The sequence below is a fragment of the Miscanthus floridulus genome, chromosome 18, assembly GCF_019320115.1.
Source record: "Miscanthus floridulus cultivar M001 chromosome 18, ASM1932011v1, whole genome shotgun sequence".
Taxonomy (NCBI): Eukaryota; Viridiplantae; Streptophyta; class Magnoliopsida; order Poales; family Poaceae; genus Miscanthus; species Miscanthus floridulus.
Window position 1 is genome coordinate 489483 of NC_089597.1, and position 27968 is coordinate 517450.

The 27968-nt window shown below is 44.5% G+C and overlaps 1 protein-coding gene across 1 annotated transcript; it reads right to left on the reverse strand.

Moving 5' to 3' along the window:
- Nucleotides 1-3455: 3455 nt before the first annotated feature.
- LOC136522079 (uncharacterized) lies at nucleotides 3456-4778 on the reverse strand. The gene has a single exon (XM_066515867.1). It carries the CDS (start codon nucleotides 4361-4363, stop codon nucleotides 3956-3958), a length of 408 nt encoding a protein of 135 aa, XP_066371964.1. The 5' UTR covers nucleotides 4364-4778; the 3' UTR covers nucleotides 3456-3955.
- Between the last annotated feature and the right edge of the window lie 23190 nt (nucleotides 4779-27968).

Here is a 27968-nt window from a genome sequence, read left to right on the forward strand (position 1 = left end):
GGGAGGACTCTGAAGCGATGGTCATGGACAAGGTGTCAGCTTGTGGAGCTTCGTCGATGGAACGGTGCTTTAGGTCAGGTACATGCGTATTGTCTCATAGATAGTTTTATACATGGTCATATGATTATGAGACGACTTAGGAGGTAACCAATACAATGGATTATCTTTTAAGTTGTCTTATAGTAATTCTAGAGTCCTTAATTTGTGAAAACAATAATAGAATGTTTGCGAGTTGCATGGCAACAACAACTTATACAATGGTGTGTAAGTTGTCTCATAGTCCTAAATTTTAGCTCATAAGATGGTTGTTTCACGAAACAACGACCTCTCTTTCCTCCACATCAACAAAAATCCTACGTGGCACTGCATGAGACAGCGTACGAGACATGATGTGTAACGATGTAGCTGCTTGGAATCACAGAGTATCAGACAATAAGTGTCGTCGTGTTCAGCTGGGGCCATCGAGCATGGATAGATGATGATCGACTCTGGGGCCGGTGGCGCTCGGTACACAAGGAACAGGGAACGGGCCGTGCCAGGGTGGACTGAGCTCGTTATCGACGAATATATGGAGCCGAACTGGTCCGGGCTCCATCAAGGGAATACAGAGGATGCATGCAACGCACTACTTAATTTCAAAGGAAAGTTATTTCTGAGAAGTTTGGTAGACAAGGCATACGATGCTTCGATACAGGTATGTGCTATAGTTGTCTCTCACTTTTTCTAATGGTCAGATGCCCAAGTTCTTAGGCAATACCGTATCAACTCCTGCCTTGTTTTTTCCTCCATCCAGTAAAATCTCAGCCTTACATGCTCATAAGCCAACGGACTATATTTCTGGCACCTGAAATATAGCAAGTGTCTTTGTCTCTATTCTTAAATACTATCTCCGTTCTTAAACATAAGGTATCCAAACATTCAAAATTCATCTTAAACTATCAGAGAATCTAGATGATTCCTCAACATAGTATTAAAAAAAGAACACCATTCACATACCCATTAATGTCCCCACCAATTCAAATATGATATCACAACATCATCTCACGGTTAAGGGAGGGTTACATGTATCATTTGCTTTACAACCTACTTAGAATTCTTAGGATACTCCGTGCATCAAGATGGAGGGAGTTTGCATTTTGGTCTTTTTTTAGACTCTAAGTCTGTTAACTCATGCTTCCATGTGAGCTAATAAGATCTTAAAAGACATAAGCATTAGACGTTAATATTTACTACACCTATAACTAAAAAAATACTTATATTAATTTGTATATTTTTCTATTTTATTAATTTTTAACACAATAGGCATATAGATACCATGTAATCTCTATTGACTTGTGACAAAACTACAAATTACTTATCTTTATCTTTTTTAATCCTTATCTATAGTTTTTCCTTTCTGTATAGAACCTCCGTGTATCTTTAATACACGTTCAGCTGAAATCTTAGCTTAAATTATGGTGGCTCTTTTGTTGCAAACTCATGTCTCGCGATATCATAAATCTAGCTTTTAATTTGCAAATTTTGATGTTATGAGTTGCTATATACTTTTTATACTCAATTTAATTTCACACTATGTGCTTATGTTATATTTTTTACCCTCCTTTTATATTTTATTAAAAATAAAGATTTTATGTTGTAGACTTCCCTTTTAAGTACTACAATCACATAAACTCGAACTGCGGGGGTATATCATGCCCCCAGCATTCGCATTAAGGTAGAGGACTCCTCACGTAGTCCGAGAAAACCCCCGAACCTCGTACTCCGCTCGCACATAGGGGCCTGTTACCCTTTGAGTGGGCCGGTGCCACAAACATGTGCTTGGGTAACGCGGAGCAGACGAGGTGGTCTTTTTTACCTCCGGCACTGCAATTCGCCCCGTGGAGGATCGAACCCAGACCACGAGGGTGCCACCCGTAGGGCTTGACCAGCCTGTCTAGCATCCGTTGGTAAACGTGCACTACATCGATCAAGTTTAGTGGTATTGCTTGAAGTTAGATCTAGGATGGGGGTATGAAGCTAATCTTAAGAGAATATATTAATATTTAAGCCTTGTAATCGTTGTTTATTCTAGAAGAGTTTGAAAGACTAGGAAGATATAACCACTTTTGGTCGGCATTAACCTCTCGTGGGGATACGTGTTGAGGCTTTCATTAGGGACCTCTCGTTAGACTTTTAAGGATTTATTATTATTTTTAGTGTGATATTTATCCAGTAGAAACCTAAACTTATATAAACTCTTGTTGAATAGCTTTCTTTGACATCATAAATCTATATTGTAGCATTCAAACTTTTATCTTATTAGTTGTTATAATTTTTTTATTCATGTGTTAATTTAAAACTCTAGTGCTTATTATATCTTTTATTCAAATTCTTCATTTTTATGAAATACGTTGTCATGAAGTAGTAACATAAATTAAAGTTAATCATCATCTTTGATATGTGGTTTATAAGTGAGTATATTTTCACGCGTGATAACTACAAGGTACATATGGACAAAAGCTATAAAAATAGCGCTCCTCAGAAATCTAATGCTACTTTTTTTTTCAAGTATGGGCCAGATTGGCTCGCATCCAAAACTTGTCATGCCAAAGATTTGGCAGGCCATGATTTTAGCTAGTATTTGGTTTGCTACCAAAACTTCCCAAACTCTCACACTTACTTTCCAAATCTATGGTAATTTTTTTTTTCAACTTTTGGCTTGCCAAATCTTTAGCATGGCAAATTTTGAAAGTCAACCAAGTATGCCCTATATGACGAAGGACAACTTAATCTCCAAGAGATTAGCTAAAATAATCGGCACTCAGGTCTAGCGGAGCCCACGACGCCACACGTGGATCCACATCACGTTTGACTGGGACTGATGGTTAGGTAAAGGTTATCCATACAGAGAGCCTATCCGGGTTTTACTCTCATAGAAATTGTTTTTCCACTGATTTATTGAATTATGAGTGCCACAATATGCTAGTTTACTAGAGGAAATTTGTCTTTCTAATAAAAATACTAGATAGATTATCCTTTTACCGTACTTGATGAACCATATCATAAGAAATTATTACTGCAGAGTGCTAATGAAAATAAAAAGAAGCGACAATTAATAATAAGACAAGAAAGAGGAAAAAAGGCTTTCGAGTGAAAGAAAAGAAAAGAGCAATTGAACCCGTATGGTGTGGGGTCACAAGTATCCACCACACAAAAGCTAGTAATAATAACTATTGGCCAAGAGATATTAAAGGGGCAAAATATTTAGGACAGATTGCGGTGCTGCTGGAGTAGAAAAACTTGAAGTAGAAAAATAAGCGTTGAAAAGTGAAAAGATACTTTCGTACCAAAAAAAAAAACAAAAAGAATCCGAGCTACGGAGTACTTGAGGAAAAGAAAATCAGGATTTTTGGCCATGATTGTTTTGGTTCTCGTCATATCAATCAATATGTCCCGGTTGTACTGCGAATGAATGGTTTGATGAAAGACACAGCAAATCCAAATCACAAGTAGCATCTGTAGCATACAAGAACATAACTGAAATACTGTATTTTACAAGAGCGTCCAAGAGACCCGGGAAGCATACAAATACAAATACAAATACAAATACAAATACAAATACAAATACACAGCGGGGGAGTAGTAAACTAGTAGTGTTCTGTGTTCAGCACAAACGAAAAGCAGTACGGCAACATGTATCGAGGATCGAATCAAATGAAATATCCTCTTTTTACTGGCACGGGGGCATCAAACATTTTATCATCATATAAGTACATATGCAAGAACCCGTCCCCTTCTTCTGACGGCCCAGTCACAGAACTCGCTGAGCTGCAAACAGAGCATCGGACCTGCGAGATCCAGATGCCTGGCTGCGAGTCCGGCAGCAACAACACGGCGTGCCGTGCCGCTGCAAGCCAAGCCTGCAACCACTTGGTACAGGTTTTTTTTAGTCCGGAGAAGGGGTATCGGTTCTTACTCACTTGATGTTCAGCCGCGCGACGTCGCCGCGGCCACGATCGAGATGCCCGTCGGCGCCGAGCTGAACCACGGCGCCGTCGGCACCCAGCAGCAGCAGGGCGCATGCGAGAGCCACCGTCGCCGCGAGGACGGTCGCCTTGGCAAGGGCGGTCACGAGACGGCCCCCGCCCCCGCCGCCGCCACGGCCGAGAGCCCACACGTGCGCGTATAAGAGCAGCGGAGTGAGCACAAGGGTGGCCAGAACCGCCGGGACGAGAGCGGCCGCGGCCAGGCGCGGCGCGAGGCCACCACTCTGCGAAGCGGCCAGGGCCGTGGTCATGGTGTCCGCACCACTACCAAGAAGTTGGAGGCAGCAGAGGAGGGCGTTGAAGCCAAACAGAAAGGTGAGCGCGACGAAGGAATCCATGGCGGAGCAGGTGTGACCGTGCGTGCGTGGAGTTTCTTGTTGGACTAGGCTTCAAATGAAGGGCGAAGCGAAGGAAGGAGATAACTGAGGCCGAGATCGCGGAGGCGGGGCTTTTATAAACAGAATCGCTATAAGTCACTCTGGTTGATTTAGCCGCTGCGACGAGCGATTTTGTGGCCGTCAGATCAGGAATGGTCACGGTGCTCCGTCAGTTGGTAGCGCAAGACGAGACTGCCGGTCCCCACAACATCCTCGTGCACCAGCGTTCCAGGTCCCGTTCGTCTAGAATACACGCACGTACGTCCGTGGTTGATCTGTGTACGCCTGTATATAGCTCCAATGGAATACACGTAGTATATACCATGTACGTCCAGCCCAATATATATTTGTATTTTTTTTAATTTGTGAATAATTTGTGAACAATTTGATGATATTTGTGAACAGTTTAATATATATTTCTTTGATATCTAAAATCCATAAAAATAATTTGTAAATTTTTCTGAAAATTTTGACATATATTTGGGTTATTATCAAATTACACCACTATATTTAATAAATTACACTGAATAAGTCATTGTAAATATAGTAATAATTTAATATAAATATAGATAAAAGACAGCGTAAGTGTATAGAAAAAAATTAGTTGATAGCAAAGCCAAACAAAAAAAAATAGACGGCACGGGTGGCGATGGCCCCGCGATTCGTGCGCTCGGCCGGATTGATTGGAGTTGGAGGTTTCAAAAGAAAAAGGTGTGCCGTGCGCGGGCCAACCTCACAGTCAGCAGCACTCACCGCAGGTGCCAGGTCATTTGTGTCCTCGTGTAGGTTTCCTATCACCAACGAATGCACCACGTACACTTGCTGCCGTGTGCCGTCGATTGAGAGTGCAGGACAGCTGGGGACATCAAATGTTTGACGCTAACTCAGACATACGAGACTAATCTATGAGACGAATCTATTAAACCTAGCTGATCATGATTTAATAATATTGTGCTACAGTAAACAGTATAGATTAATTATGCTTAATAATTTTATCTCGTAAATTAGTTTCTATCTGTGTAATTAGTTTTAAAATTAGCTTATATTTAGTTCTCATAATTAGTTCTCAAACGTCCATGCGACCGTGACTAACTGGATCAAACACCCCGGCCAGCCGCCGTGAACCTGCTGTACAGTAGATGTATCCTGTACTCCGTACCATAGAAAGAATTCCGAAACAAATAAAAAGCACACATGCCTCTGAAATCTCAATGCCAAACAAAAAGGGGCCTGGTCAAGCAACGGCCAGGTGTTTATTTACCATGGATGCAGTTGTTTAAACCATACTAGCTGGCTTTGGATTCATGCGTCCATGTTAAACCCTAAAAAATCGTTTCGTACTTAGAGCAAGTATAATAATATATTGTAAGCTAGCTAAATACTGAGGTGGAGTAGAAAGGGGAGGAGAGGAAGGAGAAGTGGGCTGTAAGTGAAAGCATCTAGGTCTTTAGTTGGTTTTCGGTGATTAATGACGACACGAGATTACTATGACTAATGTGTGTTTTGTAGAGACAATCTGAGTTAGGTCATAATAATAGAAATTGATTGGGCAATCATGGTTGTCATGTCTCTGTCGATGGAAATCGTTTCGGTTTTCAAAGGATGGACGACAAGGTTAAGGACGGACTAGTTCTAAGTTTCGTTTAGTGTTGAAGATACACTTAGAGTAGTTTAGCACTTTGTGTTTCCTTTGGCCGTACTATTAAGGGGGTATGGACTAGTAGCTTGACCTATGTAAGTCTAGTGGGTTAGGTGTGGTACACACTTGTCAAACCTAGCACTAGGTAGCTCAAGAATAGCCCTAAGATCAATTGGAGTAAACTTTATTCAAATATGATTTCGAGTTGGAAGTGAATGGAGGGTCAGATGATTGACCGAACGCTGGTCTGATTGTGACCGGACGCTGGAGGGTGAGTCCGGTCAGTTCATTTGATCAACTGAAGTCGTCTGGTATTGACCGGACGGTGAGTGGAGGTGCACCACCCTTGCGTCCGGTCAACTCTAGAGAGATTCCAAAGAGACTTTTTTCTGAACGGACGCGTCCGGTATGCGCTGATCGGACGCTGATCAGAATCCGGTACCTGATCGGACGTTGAATAGTGAAGTGATCAGATTATGGGTGCTAGCGTCCGGTCAATATCAGTAAGGTTTCAGAGAGCGTTTTTCTTGACCAGACGCGTCCGATCAGTGCTGAGCGGACGCTGGTTATAGTCCGATCAGAGCTTAACGGCTCTTTTTGATACAGTGACGGGTATAACTGATCGGAGCATCTGGTCACCCTAACTGGAGCATCCGGTTATCCCGTAGAATGCTGACTCAGCCTTCAAACGTTATGTTTTGAATGAGGGGGTATAAATACTTACTCCACTCGTCCATGGGAGGTCTCTTGCCCATTTATTCAGCTGAGAAACACCTTTGGAGTGCAAGGGAGAGCAAGAGCCTAGTGAGGTGATTGAGATTTGAGAATCCAAGATTAAGGACCTTATTAGTGCATAGAGAGTAGCAAGTGTGCATCCACCCTTCTCATTAGGCTTGGCTTGGTCAAGTGAAAGTTTATGCTTGTTACTCTTGGTGATCGCCATCACCTAGACGGCTCGGTGGAGATTGGGAGCTTAGAGATCATCCGGCGAAGCTTGTGTATGACCTAAGTCAAGTTGTGAGCGGTTGTGGGAGATTTACCACGACGAAGTGTCAAAGAATCAGCCCATAGAGAGCACTTGATCCTTGCGCGGATCAAGGGGGGCTACACCTTTGCGCGGGTGCTCTAACGAGGACTAGTGGGGAGTGGCGACTCTCCGATACCTTGAGAAAACATCGCCGCGTTCCTTTCCCTCTCTTTACTTTGAGCATTTACATTTGAGCAATTTATTTTATGTCTTTACATTCCTAGAATTGTCATGCTAGAGTAGGATTGGAACCTAGGGTGTAAAACATTTATGCGGGAGAATAATAGAACACATTCTAGGCACAAGGAGTGAAGTGGGCTAAGTGTAGGGCTTAATTATTGCAAAAAATTTAGAATTAGCCCAATTCACCCCCCTCTTGGGTATCTTGATCCTTTCAATTGGTATCAGAGCCTCGTGCTCACTAAATTAGGCTTAACTGTGGCAGAACCGCCTGAAGTAACGCACTTACAGAGATGCTTGTCTACCCCTAGACATTAAGCACCCCGAGAGCGAGCTACATCGGGCGGATTTCGTCGAGCACACCCTAAGGGAGAGCCTGAATAATCCACATTTTTCCTGCATGATCCAATAATAAGAACGAGTTTACATTACTTAGTCTATTTTATACATCCAGAGTTCTTAGAAATATATTATTATAGTACCAAATTTAGAGTGCGGAAATTTAACAGTGGAATGAAAAGAAACATCTATCGATAATATATAAGGATCCGTCTATGCCCACCAAAAGAATCCTTCACACAATGACAACTCCTCAGGTAGTACTTGCAACAGGGGTAAATAAACCCTGAGTACATAATGTACTCGCAAGACTTATCCGACTAGTGGGAATAATTTTCCGACTTCAAGGAATATGATAAGCTTTATGGTTTCCTAGGTTCCCTTTTTGTGGAAAGCAATACTAATAGTGAATCCTTATTCATGTTATTATTAGCGGCCACGATTACTTCATTATCTAGCTATTCTATGTAAGCACCTGTTCTACTTTCAAGCAAGAGTTGAGCAAATAGTTTCATTTCATCACCTTTCATTTTTCAGTTCTTACTACGATGCTAGACTGTAGACAAGCCATACCAGAATGTCAGCGATTCGCGAATCAATGAGCTTAGCTGGGTACCCCAAAACACACACCGCTTGTACCCTAGGCACAAGCAGGACCAACCCACCACTCTCCTGTCATGGGATCTAGGTCCCCATCCAAACTTGGACTCCAAGCCCCCGCTCCTGAGTCCCGGACTCAGTGCAGTGCTTAGACCTCCACTATCCCCGCCTCTAATCAGTCGATCCAAAAAAAGCCAGAACCCACGACAAGAGAGCAACAAGTCTTCCCTGCGCCCATACCCAAGTATGTGCTCAGGATAATAAGGCTGTGACTTGCCTAGAATCCAATGCAACGACCTGTCCTTAACCGACATAGACAGGGAAAAAGTGTAACCAAGCTATGTCCTGTTGGCTGCAGGACACAACCTCTTACACCCACCAATACCCAAACCATATCCCTGCCCGGTCTCTATTTTCCTTTCCACCATTTTATCATGAGTGATCATAATAATCACATATTGTGAGTAACGACAGGTTACTCACGCTATCAAAATCCTGAGCATAGCAGCTACTCGACCTATAATAGTAGGACTCATAGGTAAGTTCATCTATGTATGTAGTTTCCATAAAATGCCTGTAACAAAAATGCTCATTATATATATTAAGTGATTATTCAAAAATAAGGGTTATGCACCGAGGCTTGCCTTGGGCAGGTGGGGTGTCAACAAAGTCAACAACTGATGGCTCTGGGGCTCCCTCCTATACGAGAATCTCCTCCTCATACTCCTCAATAATCTTCTCATAGTCCTGTTCGTCCGTAGGCACGAACTCTACCAACTCGTTATCTACACACATGAAATGATGATGCAACACTTAATAATACGGCAACAACTCTTAAAATAAAATACATCTATCAAGCTACTAAACTAGCTCTACCGACTAAGACGCTACGTTACCTATCATTCCCACTAAACAGGTATGAAACATTTCATGTATTAACTTAGCAACTAAAGGAATCCCTATTCTTAATATCGATTTACTCTATATATGATAAAACAAGAAGTACAAGCTACTCTATTTATCAACCTACTCTAGGGCTACGAAAATTACAGTAAGCACATAATAATTTAATGAACCTACTGTAAAAAAATTTATGGCCAAATCTACCACCAATTTGCCACAAAAATTCCTATAAATATTGAGCTAAATAATACTAAGCTTTCCTAAATGAATTAATGAATCTATCATTATCATAGATAACTGTAAACTAACTACACCAACAGATAGATAGCATTTTTGTGAACTTAATAAATTTTGTTTCACTATTTTTAGACACCTACAGAATTTACTATAATTTTATAATGATCAGCTCAAAACTAAATTGAATAAACATTTACTAATTTCCTAGAAAAATAAAAAACCAAAATCCATCCGCACGGCCCATCGCGCGAACGGCTCGGCCCACTCCCGCGCAGCGCGCGCATGCACACGCGACCCACCAGCGCGGCCCACGCAGCGTGGCCCAACTACGCATCGGTGGCCCACGACGGGAAGGCCCGCACGCTCTGACACATTTGCTCAAAAGTCCCCGCAGTACTACCGAATCAATCCGTAGTCCACAACACTGTTCCTACAGTCAGCGTTTAAGCAAACTAACCCTCGGAACATCCTATCTTTTCCATGGCTAGGTCTCCAGGCACCTACACGCGCACCGGCGTGGTGGCGCTGGCATAGGGCAGTGACGCCGGCCATCCCCACCCCTCCCCGCCCCTGTTAGCGAGCCGATGATCACCTAGACGCAAACATGAAGCAGTGGGCAACGAAGCGACGAGTGGAGACGTGGTCCAAAGCTCCCTCCATGGCGGCGGACCTCCTACAAAGGCGGCGGCCATGTTCCCATGAGCCAAGGCACAAACGACGTGAACTAACCAAAGAGTGGGCATCAGTAACTCACCTAGAACCTTCCTGACTTGGTGGCTTGATCGGGGACGGACCGGGTGAGTCCGGCCACGCAGGCACGGCAAGGTCCATGATGGATGACGGTGGCGCAACCGCGTCAGCGACACTAGGCAGGCGGTAGCAGTGCGAATGGGGTACGCACGGGGTGAAGGACTATAAGACAAAGCTGGGGGTGAAACCATTTAGGCTCGGGAGGACTAGACGGGTAGTGCCCACGGCAACGACGTCTAAGCCTTTAATGGCGCGACGGCGGACGTCGGCTGCAAATTGAAGCTCGCCAAGGCACGATGACATGGTGCGGGGTCGGTCGGCCAGCAGACTTGAAGACAGAGTCAGAAGCGTGCTGAATTGAATGGACATGACCTATCCATGCCGAATTGGTGGCGCAGCCAAGCCGGACCGGCAGTAGAGGAGGGTGGGGAAAATAAAGGAATGGGGTCTGACTGCTTGCCCGAGCCTTGGCGGGACATGACAACCGCACCCGAGCAATCATTGCGAGCAAGCGTAGCCACATGCCCATGTGCGGGCGATGGCAGTGTAGCAGCATGGTCGTGGCGCCATTAATGGCGAACGAGAAGCGCACAGTGACCTCGTCACGGCCACGTGCGCTAAATCGAGATGGCAGCGACGCAGAGCATAGGCAGATGCGACGGTGATAGTGTGGCACAACAGTGATAGGATAGCGGTGGCTCAGCAGCATAGGCGGACGCGACGCAATGCTGCAGCATGGCGTTGGCCTGGCGATACAGGCGGCTAGGCGACAGCGGACCAACCAGACATCGGGTCTGCCGAGCGTGGTCGTGTACGTGCTTTGCTCATGCAACACGGCCTGGCATAGCAGCAGCGATCTGGAGCCTGCGCGACGGTGCCAGGCGAAGCAGAGCCAACACGGAGGGATGTGGGTAGCCACAAGTGTGCTAGCAGCTACGTCAGCGACAGCGCACAACGCAGCAGTGGGGAGGAGCAGCTACATGCCCAGATAGCCGACCACCGGGACCAGCAGGGTGCGGCCAGACACGCGCATGCGCATGGTCGACGCGCCACCGACGGCACAGGAGCATGGTGATCGCGTCAACGCTAGGAACTCGGCCCAAAACATGCCATGCACTATTTTTAAAGCGTCCCAAAAACCCAATTCGATGCTTCAATTGCTGAACCACATATTCTATACTCGAGAGGGCATGTTAGGCTATCAAAACCAGCCATGAAACCATACCACTAATTAATCCAATTCTCCTATAAAAATTGTCGAACTTGACTTGTCAAACCACTTTTCAAACTTACGAAAGTGACTAAGTCTTGATCGGGTTCGCATCAAATTCGATTTCCAAGCTATTAAGTATGCTAGCTAGTGAATTCCTTTCTCGTCCACAGGTATTTCATCGCCATCTACAAAATTCATACTTCTAACTCTACTAAAATTCCGTATATACATCCTATAGTGCTTTCGCTTAATAATAATTGATTTAAAACCCTAAGTGCTATAACTTGACTGAAATGTAGCTTTCATTTCGAGTTTCTAATGATCGTTTCAGGTTACAGAAATTGATTTACACACTATATCACATCCATTAGCACATAACCATGATGCTCATGACATGTTTTAGCAAAAGATTTACAGTGTAACACCGAGGGTGTTACATTAACCGCCTAGAGAAAGATGTCCCACGGGGATGGACCACCTCCTATCTTTGAGGGAGATGATTTTTCTTATTGGAAAATTCATATGGAGGCTTATCTAGAAGCTTTAGATGTTGGAGTTCTTAGAGCCACCTCATAAGGCTTCCCAAAACCTAAGGATCCCACAAACCTTCAAGGCGATGAAGTTAACTACGAGAAGTGGAATGCAAAGGCTAGAAACACCCTCTTTAGAGGCCTTTACAAAGATGTTTTTAATCGTGTGCGGAACCACAAAGACACCCATACACTATGGTTGGACATTTGTGCACTCCATGAGGGAACCAAGAGTGAGCGTGATGAATGCTACCACCTTGTGATGAAAAAGCTTAATTTATTTGAGATGCTTCCTAGAGAAAATGCTAATGAGATGTACTCACGCTTGAATGTTCTTATAGAGGAAGTTAATGGGCTTAGACTCACACAAATGCAACCCTCCGATATTGTAAGAAAGATCTTGAGTGTCCTCCCTATTGACAAATATGGGCATATTGTGACGGTGCTTCATCAAGGTGATCTGTCCACCGCTACACCAACTCAAATATCGGGGAAGATCAATGCACATGAGATGTACATGCACATCACACCACAAGATGGCTCTTCTTCCACCAAGAAGAAAGATTTGGCATTCAAGGCTAGCCAAGAGAAGAGGGCAAAGCAAGAGTTGATCATGATAGCTCAAGTGATGATGAAATTAATGATGCAAGTCTTGCTCTTATGGTGAGAAGAACCACCAAGATGCTTAAGAAGCTCAACAAGAATGGTGTCAAGTTTGATGGCAAGAAGAAGAAATTCTTCACTAGCAATAGAAGGAAGTCCATCTCCAAAATGGATTGCTATAATTGTGGAGAACTTGGTCATCTAGCTCATCAATGCCCCAAACCCAAGAAAGCCAAGTACAAGAAGAAGTACAAGGGCAAGAAAGATGACTCAAGTGATGAAGATGATAATGAGAAGAAGAAAAACAAGCCATACAATGGCAAGAAGAAGGAATATCACAAGAATAAAAAGAATGGCAAAGCATACATTGTTGGTGATTGGCTCACGGATATTGAATCATCAAGTGGCTCATCCGATGATGAAAGTGAGAATGAGAACGAGAAGGTGGCCGCTCTTGTGATTGATTCTCCACTATCTTCACTGACATCGCCGCCGTCATCCTCTACACACCTATGCCTTATGGCCAAGGGTGAACGAAAGGTACAAAATGATGATGATAGTAGTGGTGATGATAATGCTAGCAATGATGAAGTGGTAGTGATAGTGATGAAGAATTTGAATCACGTTCTTATTATGATCTTGTCAAGTTGCTAAACCAATACACTAAAATCATTAGAAAGACAAGAGCTAAAACTGAAAAGCTAGAACTTGAGAAGGACTCACTCTTAGCAAAATATGACATAGCCAAAAAAGCTAGTGTTGAGCTTAGAGAAGAAAATAAAATTATGTCATCCAAACTCCTGGAGCTCAAATCCTCTAAAAAGGAGCTTAAAGAAAAATATGATAAACTTGAGGGGATACATAATGAGCTCACCACTAGCTACAATTTGCTAAAAGAAGAGTACACCAATCTCAAGATTAATCATGATAATCTTGTTCTTTCTCATGAGTTATTATCCAATGAGCCACATGATGCTACTAACAATGTTGTTAAGATTGATATAGCTACATCATGTGATGACTTGATTGTTGAGAGCATTGAGCAAGGTTCTAGTAGCAAAGGCAAGAAAGTGGTTGAGTCTGACAACTATGATGAGTATGTCAAGCTCAAGAATGAGAATGAAAAGCTCAAGAAAGATCTTGAAAAGCTATCAACCACCAACACAATTGTGATAGAGAATCTTGACAATGATTGTGATATAGCTCTTGAGAATGAGAAGCTTAAAGAAGAGAGAGACTCAAGATGAAGAAAAATCATGATGAACTTAGAGAAGAAAATAAGAAGCTCAAGTTGAAGAAACAATATCTCAAGACCGGTTTGAGTAAGTTCACAAGAGGCCAATATCTCCAAAGTGAGCTACTCATGAATACCGTGATGAAGATGGATAGAAGTGGTATTGGGTACTTGGCAAATCAAGAGAAGAAAGCTCAAGCTCAACATCAACAACAACACAAGTCCAAGCCTAAGCCAAAGATATGTTTTGAGTGTGGACAAGAAGGTCATTTTGCCCATGAGTGTCAAACTCCACCACCACAACCCTTGCCCAAGCATGCTAGACTATTTGCCTTCAATGCTAATTACATGCTTAGAAAGGATTCTACTGGAAAAATGAAAGTCATGTTCTTAGGTCCACCCAATAAGAATAGGCCTAAGCAAATTTGGGTTGCAAAGTCACTAGTTGAAAAAGTCAAGGCCCCCCATCAAGTTTGGGTCCCTAAACAACAAGCGTGATCTCTTGTGTGTAGGTGAACTACAAGACCGATGGAAGTCATTGGGTTATTGATAGTGGTTGCACTCAACATATGACTGGTGATCCTTGTATGTTCACCTCACTAGATGAAGAAGTATATGGTCAAGAAAGGATTACATTCGATGATAATTCAAAGGGCAAAGTTGCAATATCAAATGACCATTCAATTTAAAATGTGCTATATGTTACTTCATTGAGTTTCAACTTGCTATCCATTGGTCAATTATGTGATCTTGGCTTTCAATGCTTGTTTACCGAGAAGGAAGTGGTTGTGTCTAAGAAAGATGATGATCAAGTTATATTCAAGGGATTTAGATACAACAACCTATATCTAGTAGATTTCACCTCCAAAGATGCAAACTTGAAGACATGCTTCTTCATCAAAACATCACTTGGGTGGCTATGACATAGAAGACTTGCACATGTTGGGATGAGCTCACTCAAGAAGCTAATGAAGAATGAATTGGTGAGAGGTTTGAAGGATATGAAATTTGAGAAAGACAAGCTTTGTAGTGCATGTTAAATCGGCAAGCAAGTTGTAAACACTCATCCAACAAAAGCTACATGTCAACAAGAGTGCTAGAGCTCCTTCACATGGATCTATTTGGACCAACAACTTACAAGAGTTTGGGAGGAAATCTCTATTGTCTTGTGATTGTTGATGACTACTCTAGATATACTTGGGTGTTCTTCCTTCATGACAAGACCGAAGTGGCCACATGTTTCAAGAAGTTTGCCAAGAGAGCACAAAATGAATTTGATGTGAAGCTCAAGAAGATAAGAAGTGACAATGGAAAATAATTTGACAACATAAACATTGAAGCATATTGTGATGAAGTTGTGATCAAGCATGAGGTCTCTGCAATATACACTCCTCAACAAAATGGTGTAGTAGAGAGAAAAAACCAGACACTTATCACACTTGCAAGAACAATGCTTGATGAGTACAATCACCCGAAGCTCTATGGACGGAAGCTATCAACACTGCATGTTATGCATCAAATCACCTATTTCTTCAAAAGTTTCTTGGCAAGACCCCTTATGAGTTGCTCAATGGGAAGAAGCCAGACGTATTATTCTTCTGGGTGTTTGGTTGTAAATGCTACATCTACAAGAAGCAGCAATACCTAGGGAAGTTCCAAAGACGTTGTGATATTAGCTTTCTTATTGGTTACTCATCAATGTCCAAAGCATATTGAGTATTTAATTATGCTACCGGCTTGGTTGAAGAAACATATGATGTGGAATTTAATGAATCTAACGGCTCCCAAGGAGCACATGAGAATCTTGATGATGTAGGTGATGAACCATTGAGGGCGGTCATGAAGAACATTCTGGTTGGAGACATCAAGCCCAAAGATGATGAAGATAATGTATAAGTGATTGATCCACCTTCTTCATCAAATGTACCATAAGATGATGATAAAGATGGGAGAGTAGAAAATGAAGATACTCATGTCTCTCATGATCAAATGGTGGCACAAGCTCAAGATGTTGATGCTCCACAACCTCCTCCTCAAGTGGTTGATAGATGAAATTCATCCCTACTACAAGCACATCCATAAGATCTCATCATAGGGAGTCCTTTAAAGGATGTAATGACTCGCTCTCAAAAACTTGCTTTATTTATTGAACATCACTCGTTTGTTTCTTGCATTGAGCATAAAAATGTAGAAGAAGCTCTTCAAGATCTAGATTGGATAAATGCCATGCATGAAGAGTTGAACAACTTCACCCGCAATGAAGTTTGGACACTTGAAGAGCAACCACAAAGTGTAAGAGTCATTGGAACAAAGTGGGTGTTCCGCAACAAGCAAGATGATCAAGGCATTATTGTGATGAACAAGGCAAGACTAGTTGCAAAGGGGTTCTCTCAAGTTGAAGGGTTGGATTTTGGAGAGACCTTTGCACCAGTTGAAAGAGTTGAAGCCATTCGTATCCTCCTTGCATATGCATCGCATCATGAAATGAAATTATATCAAATGGATGCTAAAAGTGCATTTTTAAATGGTTTCATAAATGAACTAGTCTATGTTGATCAATCTCCCGGGTTTGAAGACCCTAGATATCCTAATCATGTTTATAAGTTGTCCAAGACGCTATATGGGTTAAGCAAGCTCCAAGAGCTTGATATGAGCGCCTTTGTGATTTTCTCATTGAGAAGGGCTTCACCATTGGGAAGGTCGATACCACACTATTCACCAAGACGCTTGATGGAGAAATCTTCATTTGTCAAGTATATATTGATGATATCATATTTGGATCATCAAATGAAGACTATTGCAAAGAGTTTGGTGAATTGATGTAAAAAGAGTTTGAGATGTGTATGATTGGAGAGCTTATATTCTTTCTTGGTTTTCAAGTCAAGCAAATGAGAGAGGGGATTTTCATCTCTCAAGAAAAATATACCAAGGACCTTCCCAAGAGGTTCAAAATGGATGAATATAAGCCAATCAAGACACCAATGCCATCTATTAGACATCTTAACCTAGATAAGGAAGGTAAATCGGTTGATCCAACTCACTACCATTCTATGATTGGTAGTTTACTATATTTGACCGCATCTAGGCTCGATATCATGTTTAGTGTGTGTATGTGTGCTAGATTTCAAGCTAATCCTAAGGAGGCTCATATGGTTGCCGTTAAAAGAATCCTTAGGTACCTTAAGCACACACCAAGCATTGGTCTTTGGTATCCCAAAGGAACTAGATTTTAACTAGTTGGCTATTCCGATTCAGATTATGTCAGTTGCAAAATTGATAGAAAAAGGACATCCAGAGGGTGCCATTTGCTTATTAGATCACTAGTGTCTTGGTCCTCCAAGAAACAAAATAGTGTGGCTTTATCCACCGCCGAGGTGGAATACATTGCTGCAGGTGCTTGTTGTGCACAAATTCTTTACATGAAGCAAACTTTGCTAGACTATGTTGTAGTTCTAGAAAAGGTACCTCTTTTATGTGATAATGAGAGCGCGGTAAAGCTTGCTAATAATCCGGTTCAACACTCTCGCACCAAGCACATAGATATCCGCCATCACTTTATTAGAGATCATGTTGCTAAAAATGATATATCACTAGAAGGTGTAAGGACCGAGGATCAATTGACGGATATCTTCACTAAACCGCTAGATGAGGCTATGTTTTGTCGTTTGAGGAATGAGCTCAATGTGCTTGATTTTAGTAACTTCACTAAAAAATGAGCTTTTGTTGTCCCTTGCATTGCATTGTAATATAAATCATGTTTAATTTTTTCGTAATGCACTTAGGGCTTGTCTAACATGGTTAAGATAACCGTCGAAAAGCGTGTGAAGAAGCTTAACCTTGGATCAAACTTGACAAGCAACTAGACTTACCTTCAAGAATTGCATTGCATGTGCTTGTATGTTGCTTTGTTGTTTCTTTTTAGTTATCTTTTGAGCACCCACTGTGTTTATCGACAAATAGGGAGAGCATTTGAAGATCCTATTGGTCATAAAACCCTCTTGTGTGGTCACATGGTGCTCCTTGCCCCTTTTATTGCATATTTTTTAAAAAGAATTATAGCCTAATGCAAAATACTTTAAAAAATTTGAGGGCTTGAGAGTGGTCTCTCACATCAGTCCCAACTGGTGTTTATTTGCATCTTATTGAAGTTGGGACTTGATTGGAAAAAGGCAGCGAGAAGGAACTTTGAAGATTTGCTGAAAAATGGTGACCGGACGCTACACAGTGTTCTTCCAGCGTTCAGTGTGAAGATGATCATGCATCTGGTCATACAATGAAGATGATGTCAGGATCGACCGGACTCTGTGGTGCGTCCGATCTTGAGGCACCAGACGTGTCCGGTCGTGACTTGAGGAGTTTTGAACCTCTCTATTGTCAACGGGACTTCATGTGGTTGTGTCCGATGTGAAGTTGGCCTTACGTTCGGTCAAACAAAGAAGAAGATGTCAGGATCGATCGGACTCTGTTGAGCATCCGATCATGAGGGACCAGATGCGTCCAGTTGAGACTTGAGGGGTTTTGGACCTCTCGGTTGTCGACAGGACTCCTGGTGGCAGCGTTCGGTCGTTGCCACCGATGCGTCCGGTCATAGAAGGTCAAGTGGACAAGTTTTCTCTTTTCTTTCCTTGCCTGTCATGGGGGGCCACTATTTATCTTTCCTCACCACGTGCCTGCGCCACCTTGACCTAGCTGCCCCCGCTCCCGAGCTCGTGCCTACCTCATGTCGCTGCATCACCTCGCCCATGCCCACGCCTGTCTTCTCCATCACGCCACCACGTCGTGCCCTCACCGTGCCGCACTCGCACCTGCGCCTCCATCACCGCACACCAGCACCATCGCCTATCTTACCACGCCACTGCTGTGCCACTGTTGTGCCTGCGCCTCCACTACCTCGTGAGCGCCCGCACCTTCCTCACCGCTCTTGTGCCTACGCCTACATTGCACCACCGCATCTTCTTAGCCACCGTACCGCTTTGTGACCCAAAACCCTAGCCTGGCGTAACTTCACCAATCCCGATGGTGCCCTGTGATCCTCTCCTTTGTTTATCAGTCGCCGGATCATCAGATGTCTTCAGGTAGCAAGCTATCGATTTCAATTTCTCTTCCATTGCTTGCTTCTTAGGGTTTCTCATCTCTACATCAATATAGTGATTATTAATATTTCCTATCTATTCCATCATGCAGCGAGTCAATGCACTTGTGGTTGATTTGACAATGGCAATTTTACTCAGGGCCAAGCCTATGAGTATGGATTGAGGCCAAGCCTCATGAGTGTCAGTTGGCAGTTGCTTCTTGTCAGTGGTAGTGATTCTCGTCCGCTTTAGGGATGGCACATTGCAAGAATGTCAGAGTTGGTCCTGGTGACTGCTCAGCAAAAAGGAAAGGAAAAAATGACTACAAAGAAGAAGCACAAGTTCGATGATGTTGAGGTAGAAAGAGCAGCAGCAGTGGTAGCCGCTATAGAGCAAGCCAAGAGAGGTGGATCTCAGAGTGGCGTTCGTATAGGCAATCAGTTGTCACCAGCTCAGAGGGCCACCATCAAGAGGATTGATACTAGTCTTGGTTGTCCACCTAGGACTATCATGCTTGGAGGACGATATGTCTCTTTAGAGGAGAGTCATACTTAGGGGGAGACTGAGCAGCATACAGAGTTAGTAGAGCAGACAGAGGACACTCAGCAAGGAGAGTAGGTTGAGGAGATAGAGTAGGCAGCATAGTCATAGCTTCGATGCTCTAGTCGCACACGTACTCAGGTGTCACCGAGGCCTGAGACACAAAGAAGGGGCTCTCGTCCACTCCCAGACCACAGGGTTCACCTTTGGTCGCTCACCTTGACCTGAGGGTAGCTATAGTTAGGCAGGTGCAGCAGCTACGGTTCGTGCAGTTTGAGGATTGGTTTCGGCTGAGGAGGGATGAGCATGCCTCAGAGAACTTCTACACTATGTTGCAGGAGGATTTCTATAATGCATATCTTAACAGTGGTGTTGCTTTTAGATCTCACCGGGTCTGCTCCTTAGAGTCTATTGTTGTAGCTATAGGCGAGCAGATCCATCCTCACCTTTCTTATCTACCAGGCTTGACAGATCTTGGATGGACTGGTTGCTATGTTCCGTCATGGGTTCATGAGTTCTACTCCTCTCTTTGGATTGACTCGAGGCATAGGTTTATTCACTTTGCTTTCAGAGGCCATGACTACAGGCTCTAGATCTCGAGAGTTAGAGAGATACCAAGGATTTCAGAGTCACATATTTGTCTTCATGAGGTATGCTATGGACAGATAGAGCCTTCGAGACGCTCTCATGGTAGACTTGTGCCACCGATAGATCTTGTTAGACCATGCTTCATAGAGCCATTTGGTGAGGGGTCGAGCAGAACACCACGTGATCTTACACCTACAACTTGGCTTCTTGATGCTATTATGAGGAGGACTCTGCTTCCGAGGATGGGCTACCATGAGGGCCTGACTCGCATTCAGCTATGGCTAGTGTATCACCTGGTGTCTCAATCTACCTTTGATATTTGGGATGTGATGCTTTTAGAGATGGATGACACACTAGCAGAGGGCTTTAGAGGTCACCGTTAGCTGCCCTATGCTCATTGGATCACTTTCTTACTTAGAAAGGTAGTTACACAGAAGTCCCAGAGATGTTGGTAGAATGGACATGTGCTACTACTGAGTTTCCATAGTATGACATGAGCCAGTTGCTACATCATAGTCATGTAAGGACACCTCACCAGCCAAGTCATCGCCTAGAGGTACCAAAGATAGCAGCTCAGTAGGATGAGATCATCTGAGGCATCACAACGATAGAGGAGGAGCTTGATGTATAGCAGGAGGATGAGGTTGAGAGCAACCTGAGTGATAGCTCATATGATGACTATCAGCTGATTCCATAGATGGCACCTCGTCCTCATGACAAAGAGGCCAGTGGCTCCAGCTCAGCTCGACCACAACCACCGCAGACCGATCCGGCACTCATAGCTGTACTTGAGAGGATAAGACAGGACCAGGCACGCTAGGCATAGGAGACCGCTGTTGCACTTGCTTAGGTTCCGGCACGACAGGATGAGTTTCAGCAACAGCAGCAGGCCATGCAGCAGCAGTAGCTTATGATTCAGCAGCAGTTACTTGGCTTCATGTAGCATGTATTCACTACTATCGAGGATGATTCTTAGCAGTCTACATTTTAGATAGGCCAACCTGCCACCACACTACAGTGACTCCAGCTGTATAGCCAAGTGGGCCTCCAAGTCAGAGACAACTAGCTCCTCAGTTTGCCTCACCTACAGAGTAGGTGTCTTAGTGGTTTGCTTCACCAGAGATATCTCAGGGTCCACACTATACTCCCATTGTTACGGGTTTCACTTTGACTTAGACTTCTTCAACATTAGTGACGGACACCCCAGTCTCTAGGAGTCTCAGCGCTACCTTTAGTGAGCTTACAGGATAGACTACACCTCCAGTATTCTGAGTCCCTGTTCCTACCATAGCTGCTCCAGTTACTGGGACTACCGAGATGATCCCATCGTCTGTTGCATCAGCCACCTCAGATAGTCACTCCTACACTTGAGGCTTTAGCGACAACGATAGAGGCAAATGTGGCTCCATTTCCTATAGTGATACCTCTAGAGTCATAGGCCATGCCAGTTACTGAGTAGACCCAGACCGCTTCACCTTCACTTCCAGTGATAGAGGGCCAGACTGCTCAGAGTTTAGGGTCAGAGGATGCTGCTGCTTAGTTCTTGATCTCTCACCGCACCTTAGCGCCTGACTCGACTGCTCCTTTCCCGCTGTCTGACCCTTAGGTTTTGGTGCTTGATGCCAAAGGGGGAGAGGGAGTGGGTATGTTAGATCTAGAGGGAGCGTTAGATCTAGAGGGAGCGTGTGATTTGTTTCTTTTGGTCCTTTGTGTGTGATACTTTCTACATTCACGTTTACTTTCATGCATTGCATTACATACATGTGATGGTGAGACTTATGTGACATGTGTGCTCTCTACATTGATATATATATATATATATATATATATATATATATATATATATATATATATATATATATATATACTTGGTTATGCTCGGTTATGCTCATTTGCTTTGCTTCCACGTTTTACTTTGATTCAAATGAGCTTTACTTTATGTACTCATACTTAATTCATATCTATTGAGTACACCATGTTGTCTTGGGTCATATAAGCATGTCTAACCCCTTTGCTATTATTGTCAAAAGCTTATATGAATCAAGCATATTGAAAACCTCACTCATCTCTTCTACATACTCGAGGTTGTGTTGTCATCAATCACAAAAAAGGGAGAGATTAAAAGCATCTAGGCCCCTAGTTGGGTTTCGGTGATTAATGACGATAAGAGATTACTATGACTAACGTGTGTTTTATAGAGGCAATTTGAGTTAGGTCATAGTAATGAAAATTGATTGGGCAATCATGGTTGTTTTGCCCCTATCGATGGAAATCATTTCGGTTTTCAAAGGATGGACGACAAGGTTAAGGACGGACTAGTTCTAGGTGTTGTTTGGTGTTGGAGAGACACTTAGTGTAGTTTAGCACTTTGTTTTTCCTTTGGCCATACTATTAAGGGGGTATGGACTAGTAGCTTGACCTAGGTAAGTCTAGTGGGTTAGGTGTGGTGCACACTTGTCAAACCTAGCACTAGGTTGCTCAGGAATAGCCCTAAGATTAACTGGAGTAAACTTCATTCATATAGGATTTCGAGTTGGAAGTGAATGAAGGGTCAAATGGTTGACCGGACACTGGTCTGGTTATGACCGGACGCTGGAGGGTGAGTCTGATCAATTCATTTGATCAACTAAAGTAGTCTAGTACTAACCAGACACTGAGTGGAGGTGCACCGGACACTGGGGTACATGCATCCAGTCAACTCCAGAGAGGTTCCAGAGAGATTTTTTCCTGATCGGACGCATCCGGTATGTGCTGATCGGACACTGGTAAGAATCCAGTACCTGACCGGACGCTGAACAGTGAAGTGACCAGACTCTTGGTGCCAGCTGCCGGTCAACATCAATAAGGTTCCATAGAGCATTTTTTGACCAGACATGTCCGATCAGTGCTGACCAGACGCTAGTCAGAGTCCGGTCAGAGCTTAACGGCTCTTTCTGACACAGTGGCGGGTATAACTGACCGTAGCGTCCGGTCACCTTGATCGAAGCATTCGGTCATCCCATAGAATGCTGACTCAGCCTCCAAATATTATGTTTTGAATGAGGGGGTATAAATACTTACTCCACTCATCCATGGGATCTTGCCCATTTGTTCAGCTGAGAAACATGTTTGGAGTGCAAGGAAGAGCAAGAGGCTAGTGAGGTGATTGAGATTTGAGAATCCAAGATTAAGGACCTCATTAGTGCATAGGAAGTAGCAAGTGTGCATCCACCCTTCTCATTAGGCTTGGCTTGGTCAAGTGAGAGTTTGTGTTTGTTACTCTTGGTGATCGCCATCACCTAGATGGCTCGGTGGTGATTGGGAGCTTGGAGATCATCCGGCGGAGCTTGTGGATGACCCAAGTCATGTTGTGAGCGGTTGTGGATGATTCACCACGATGATGTAGTTGTATTATTAGCCTTGCTCTTAGGAACTATGAAGAGTCCACATCATCCTCTTTTTTTCTTCCTAACAAACCAGAACATATCAAATGCATGCGCAACGATTTGTTGCCCATCAGATCATGCCTAAATTGCTAATCGGCTCTTGGCTCTGTTCGACTGTCATTATAAGCTGGCTTATCAGTCATGGTACATTATTTTTCTCTCCCAACAAATCAGTCATACAAATCAACATAAGCGGCTTATAGACCAGCCATACAAATCTGATATTAGTCCCCAGGGTTTACTTGACTACACATTTCCATAATTGAAAATTTCTTTTCAGACGTCTACCGATGGAATTGCATGATGCATGTTGGTGGGCTCTTTGAAACGGATCACGATCGAGCTTCCCATCATTCTCCATAAAACGTCATTCGTAATTGTTAGATAAATAGGCATTTTCATTGTCAATTTAATCTAGAAATAAAACATCAACAGGTTTGTGACGATATATATGTGCATGTGTATATCACCAACAAACGCTACAGCATGCAAGTATGACATACAGATCGATACAGTAAGAACGCAAAGTGCGGTAATCACAGAGTTAAGAATGTACCCAACGGAGGGTCCCATGCCGAGGGCATCGAAGGCTCCATTCGTACTAGTCAACATAGTGAGTTGCTCGAAGTTGTGGACCACAGTCGATGCAGGAAGGTGTTTGTAGTGTAGTCCCATGAACGGTCACCAGGAAGAAGATGGGTTCTGCAATCGATCACTAGAAAGAAGACAGTTTCCACGAGCGATCATCAGGAAGAAGATGTCGGATGAGCAGTCGTGGAATCGCTCCCCAAAAACCTAATCGCCACACACCCTGTGCAAGGTTCGCTGCTGGACGAGGGTTCTAGAGGCACCTGCTCTCCCGCTACTCCGTGCGCACAGAGGTATGGGATGGGGAAACCCAAAGGGTGGCTGAGATGTGGTCTCTCGGAAGCGAAGCGGAAGAAGTGGACTGATAGAGGACTTCCGATTTATGGCTATGACAGGGAAGGAGAAAGGCTGCAGAGGATCCCAAGAGACGAAGACACGAAGAGACGCTAACTGGCCCAATCAGTTCGCCTCCTCCATAAAGGAGACAAACTCCCGTTATTATATAGATTAAGTGGCAAAACCTGGCCATGCCCGCCCGCTCGCCTACCTGCCTCGCCTTGCCTCACCTCGCCGTGCCACGCCCACGCCCATGGCCATGACCTCAGCCTAGGCCCAGCCCGGCCCATGCCCGCGCCCACGCCCACGCCCATGGCCTGGCCCGGCCCATGCGTGTGGCACTCCTTTGTCCTTTTCTCAGCTTCTCAATTAAGATGGATAATTTCCAACCAAATAAGCTGAGTTAACATTAAGTCAAAATCCCATATGGTATTAAACCATACAACGCTTAATGTTACGTACCATAGAGTTTTATTTGATTTATTAAATATTATATGAGCCAAGCCCATAATATATCCAACAATCCCCATCAAACTCTAGGGTTTGTGACAAAGTAGTCTTAGAACCACATTTCTTTTATATACCAGTGTTTCGATGGAGACTGTTAAGTTGAACATCCATCTAGAGCAATAGTTTCACTCAGTCATAACTGAACAACGGACTAAGCCTTGAATTGACAGTTTTGTGTGAGGTGAATGTCACTAAAGTCCTTAGCTGATACTAGGCTGCAAAAGGCATCCCCTCTGTTTGAAGCATATAAGTCATACTCCAGTGCCTTTCATGAGTATTTAGAGACCACCCAAATCTCATAGACTGTGACCAGTAGTCTGACTCATATAGGTGTGTTCCTCAAAAGATATTCTGTAGGACAATATCTTTGCTTTAGCAAGCCACTTGGAACACATTAAGGTAAAAACCAACCTGCCTTACAGAAAGAAAAGATATGCATCAGAAATGAGTCTTACTAAGGATCTTTCCTCATAATTTACTACTAGCTTGTTTCACCATCCTACTTCATGGGATCTCCGGTCACATAGAACAGATTACCACTATAGTAAATTTCATGTGGGTCTCAAACCCATCTCTCTCAATGCACTTTCTATCACATTGCGTGATAGACCCTTAGTGAACTGATCTGCCATATTGTTAGACGTGTGAGCATAGTCCAACGCTATTACTCCAGAGTTTCTCAAATTTTTGACAGATTTTAGTCGTCTCTTAACATGCCTTGTAGACTTCATGTTATCCCTAGAACTGTTAACCTTCGTAATCACAGTCTGGTTATCGTAGTTCATAGAAATAGCCAATATGGGTTTTTCAACAACCGGTAAATCCATAAGGAGATCACGAAGCCATTCAGCCACAGAGCTAGCGGTGTCTAATGATGTGAGTTCTGCTTCCATTATAGACTTTGTTAAGATAGTCTGCTTGCTAGGCTTCTAGGAAACAGCACCACCTCCAAGCAAAAACACATATCCACTTGTGGCATAAAGCTCATCAGCATCAGAGATCCAGTTGACTCAAATGTCCTGTCTTACCCAGTGCCCATCATTATGAAGGAGTAGGGTGCAGCTATCGGGCGAGGCGGAGCCTGTTCTGAAACATTGGGTGGGGCAGAGCCAGCCCTTAGCTATTGGGCGAGGCAGAGCCAGCCCTCAGACATCGGGCGAGGCGGAGCCAGCCCTTAGCCATTGGGTGAGGCAGAGCCAGCCCTCGGGGGTCGAGCGAGTCGAGAACCGTCCTCGGTCATCGAGGGAGGCACAACCAGCCCTTAGAGGTCGAGCGAGGCGAGGCCCATCCCCGGTCATCGGGCGAGGCGGAGCCTGCCCTCGGGGGTCGGGCAAGTCAAGACCCATCCTCGGTCATCGGGCGAGGCAGAGCTAGCCCTCAACCGTCGACCAAGGTAGAGTCTGCCCCTAGACATCAGGCGAGGTGGAGCCAACCTTTAGGGGTGGGGCGAGGCACAGCCAACCTCCGATCGTATGGACAAGAAGTGCAGCTACGTTCTTGTCCTCTTAAAAGCATCAATGTTTGATGGTTATTAACTTCACCTCATTAGGTACCCTAGTATTTGGTCCTCGACAGTAGCCCCCAAGCCCCTGGGTGATTTAGATAGAATCACCTGGGGGTGATTTGACTTGCCAGAGGGTGCACGCGAGCGCACTCGAGGGTGTAGCCCCCAAGCCCACGGGTGATTTGGCTAGAATCGCTCAGGAGGTTTTTCGATTCGCCAGAGGGTGCTCGCGAGGGCTCCCATTGGGTGTAGCCCCTAGGGATTCAGCTAGAATTGCCTAGGGGTTCTTTTGATTCTCTGGAGGGTGCGTGCGAGCGCACCCGTCAAGTGTAGCCCCCGAGCCCTCAGGTGATTCGGATAGAATCGCCCAGGGGGTATTTCGCACCCTCCATGGGTATGGTTATGGGATTTGGTGTTTTGACAACTAGATAGCCTAAGGGGAACCCTGGTATCCCGTTCACAGGGATTCATCGAGGGTTAGCCCGGTTGAGACTCAATCATGGATTGAGACTCCCTTGAGGTTTGTGTGCTTGAGTTCTGGCTGCTTGCTAGCCCATCCCTCGTTGGGATGGCTATCGAAACTATTGGGCCAGCCCTTGAACTCCTAAGCCAAGGCGGGCCAGAGAAATGGTTCTTGACCCATATCCCCTCTGCGAGAAAAGAGTCCTAGTTTGTCTGGGAAGGTGAGACGTCCGGCGCGACTCTGGTGGGAAAGGATAGGGATTGCAGGCGCATATCCCGTGACATGACGGGGTGGTGTATCATGGTAGGCACAGATATCTAGGAGGATGGTTGCCCTTCTCATATCCATTGCCCCTATAAAACCAAGGGGTTCGCCGCTAGGGTTTCATACTTTTCCTTCTCACCTTCACATCTACAACTTCCACCGCCAATTGCCTAAGCCTCCCGCACCCGCATTGCAGCCACCGTCAAGCTCGCATCCACCCCCTCTTAATCATCCAATGGAGCCATGGTGCAGATCCAATATCACCCCTCAGCGCCTGGAGGGCCTCGTTCACTGTGGCCTCCTTTGCCCGTGGACCACTACAGAGGAGTGGCAGCTACCCGGTAATGAAGATGCGCCATCGACGCTCGAAGGTTATGTTGTGTCCTTTGCTCACTTTCACAAGTGGGTATTCGCCACCCCCACCCACAAGTTCCTTCGGGGGCTGCTAGATTACTACAAGGTGGAGTTGCAGCACCTTACTCCCAATGGGGTCCAGCACATTGCGGCATTCATCGCCGTAAGTGAGGGGTTCTTGGGGATTAGTCCCCACTTCGACCTATGGTGGTATGTCTTCGCCGTCAACCTTTTGAAGAAGCGGTTCAGGAAGCAAGAGCTGAGCATGCCGGTGGGATGTGCTGACATTCATCTCCGCAACAACTGGGTGAACGAATACCCATTAATGCGTCTGTTGACCTCCAATAAGGGATGGCATTCGCATTGGTTTTACATCAAGGATGACGTTGCCGCCCCCTTGCCAGCATTCTCTGGGCACATCATCGAAGAGGTCCCGGAGTCATGGAAGTGGGGTGTCCTAGACAAAGCCAAGATCAAGGACCATGTTGCTGCCCTCCAAATTCTGAAGGAGAGGGGCGTGAAGGGATCAGGGATAATCGGCGCCTACCATATGTGGAGGGTGGCGCCGCTAATGAGCCGTGCGCTTCCCCTATACCTGATGGTGCTCGGGGCATCACTCGAAGGGACAGCGCTTGTCGATCAAGCACTCCCCCTCCAAAGTGGCGTA

What these genes read in the sequence shown, in the direction of transcription:
- LOC136522079 (XM_066515867.1), bottom strand. Translation starts at nt 4,363, where the DNA reads ATGGATTCCTTCGTCGCGCTCACCTTTCTGTTTGGCTTCAACGCCCTC.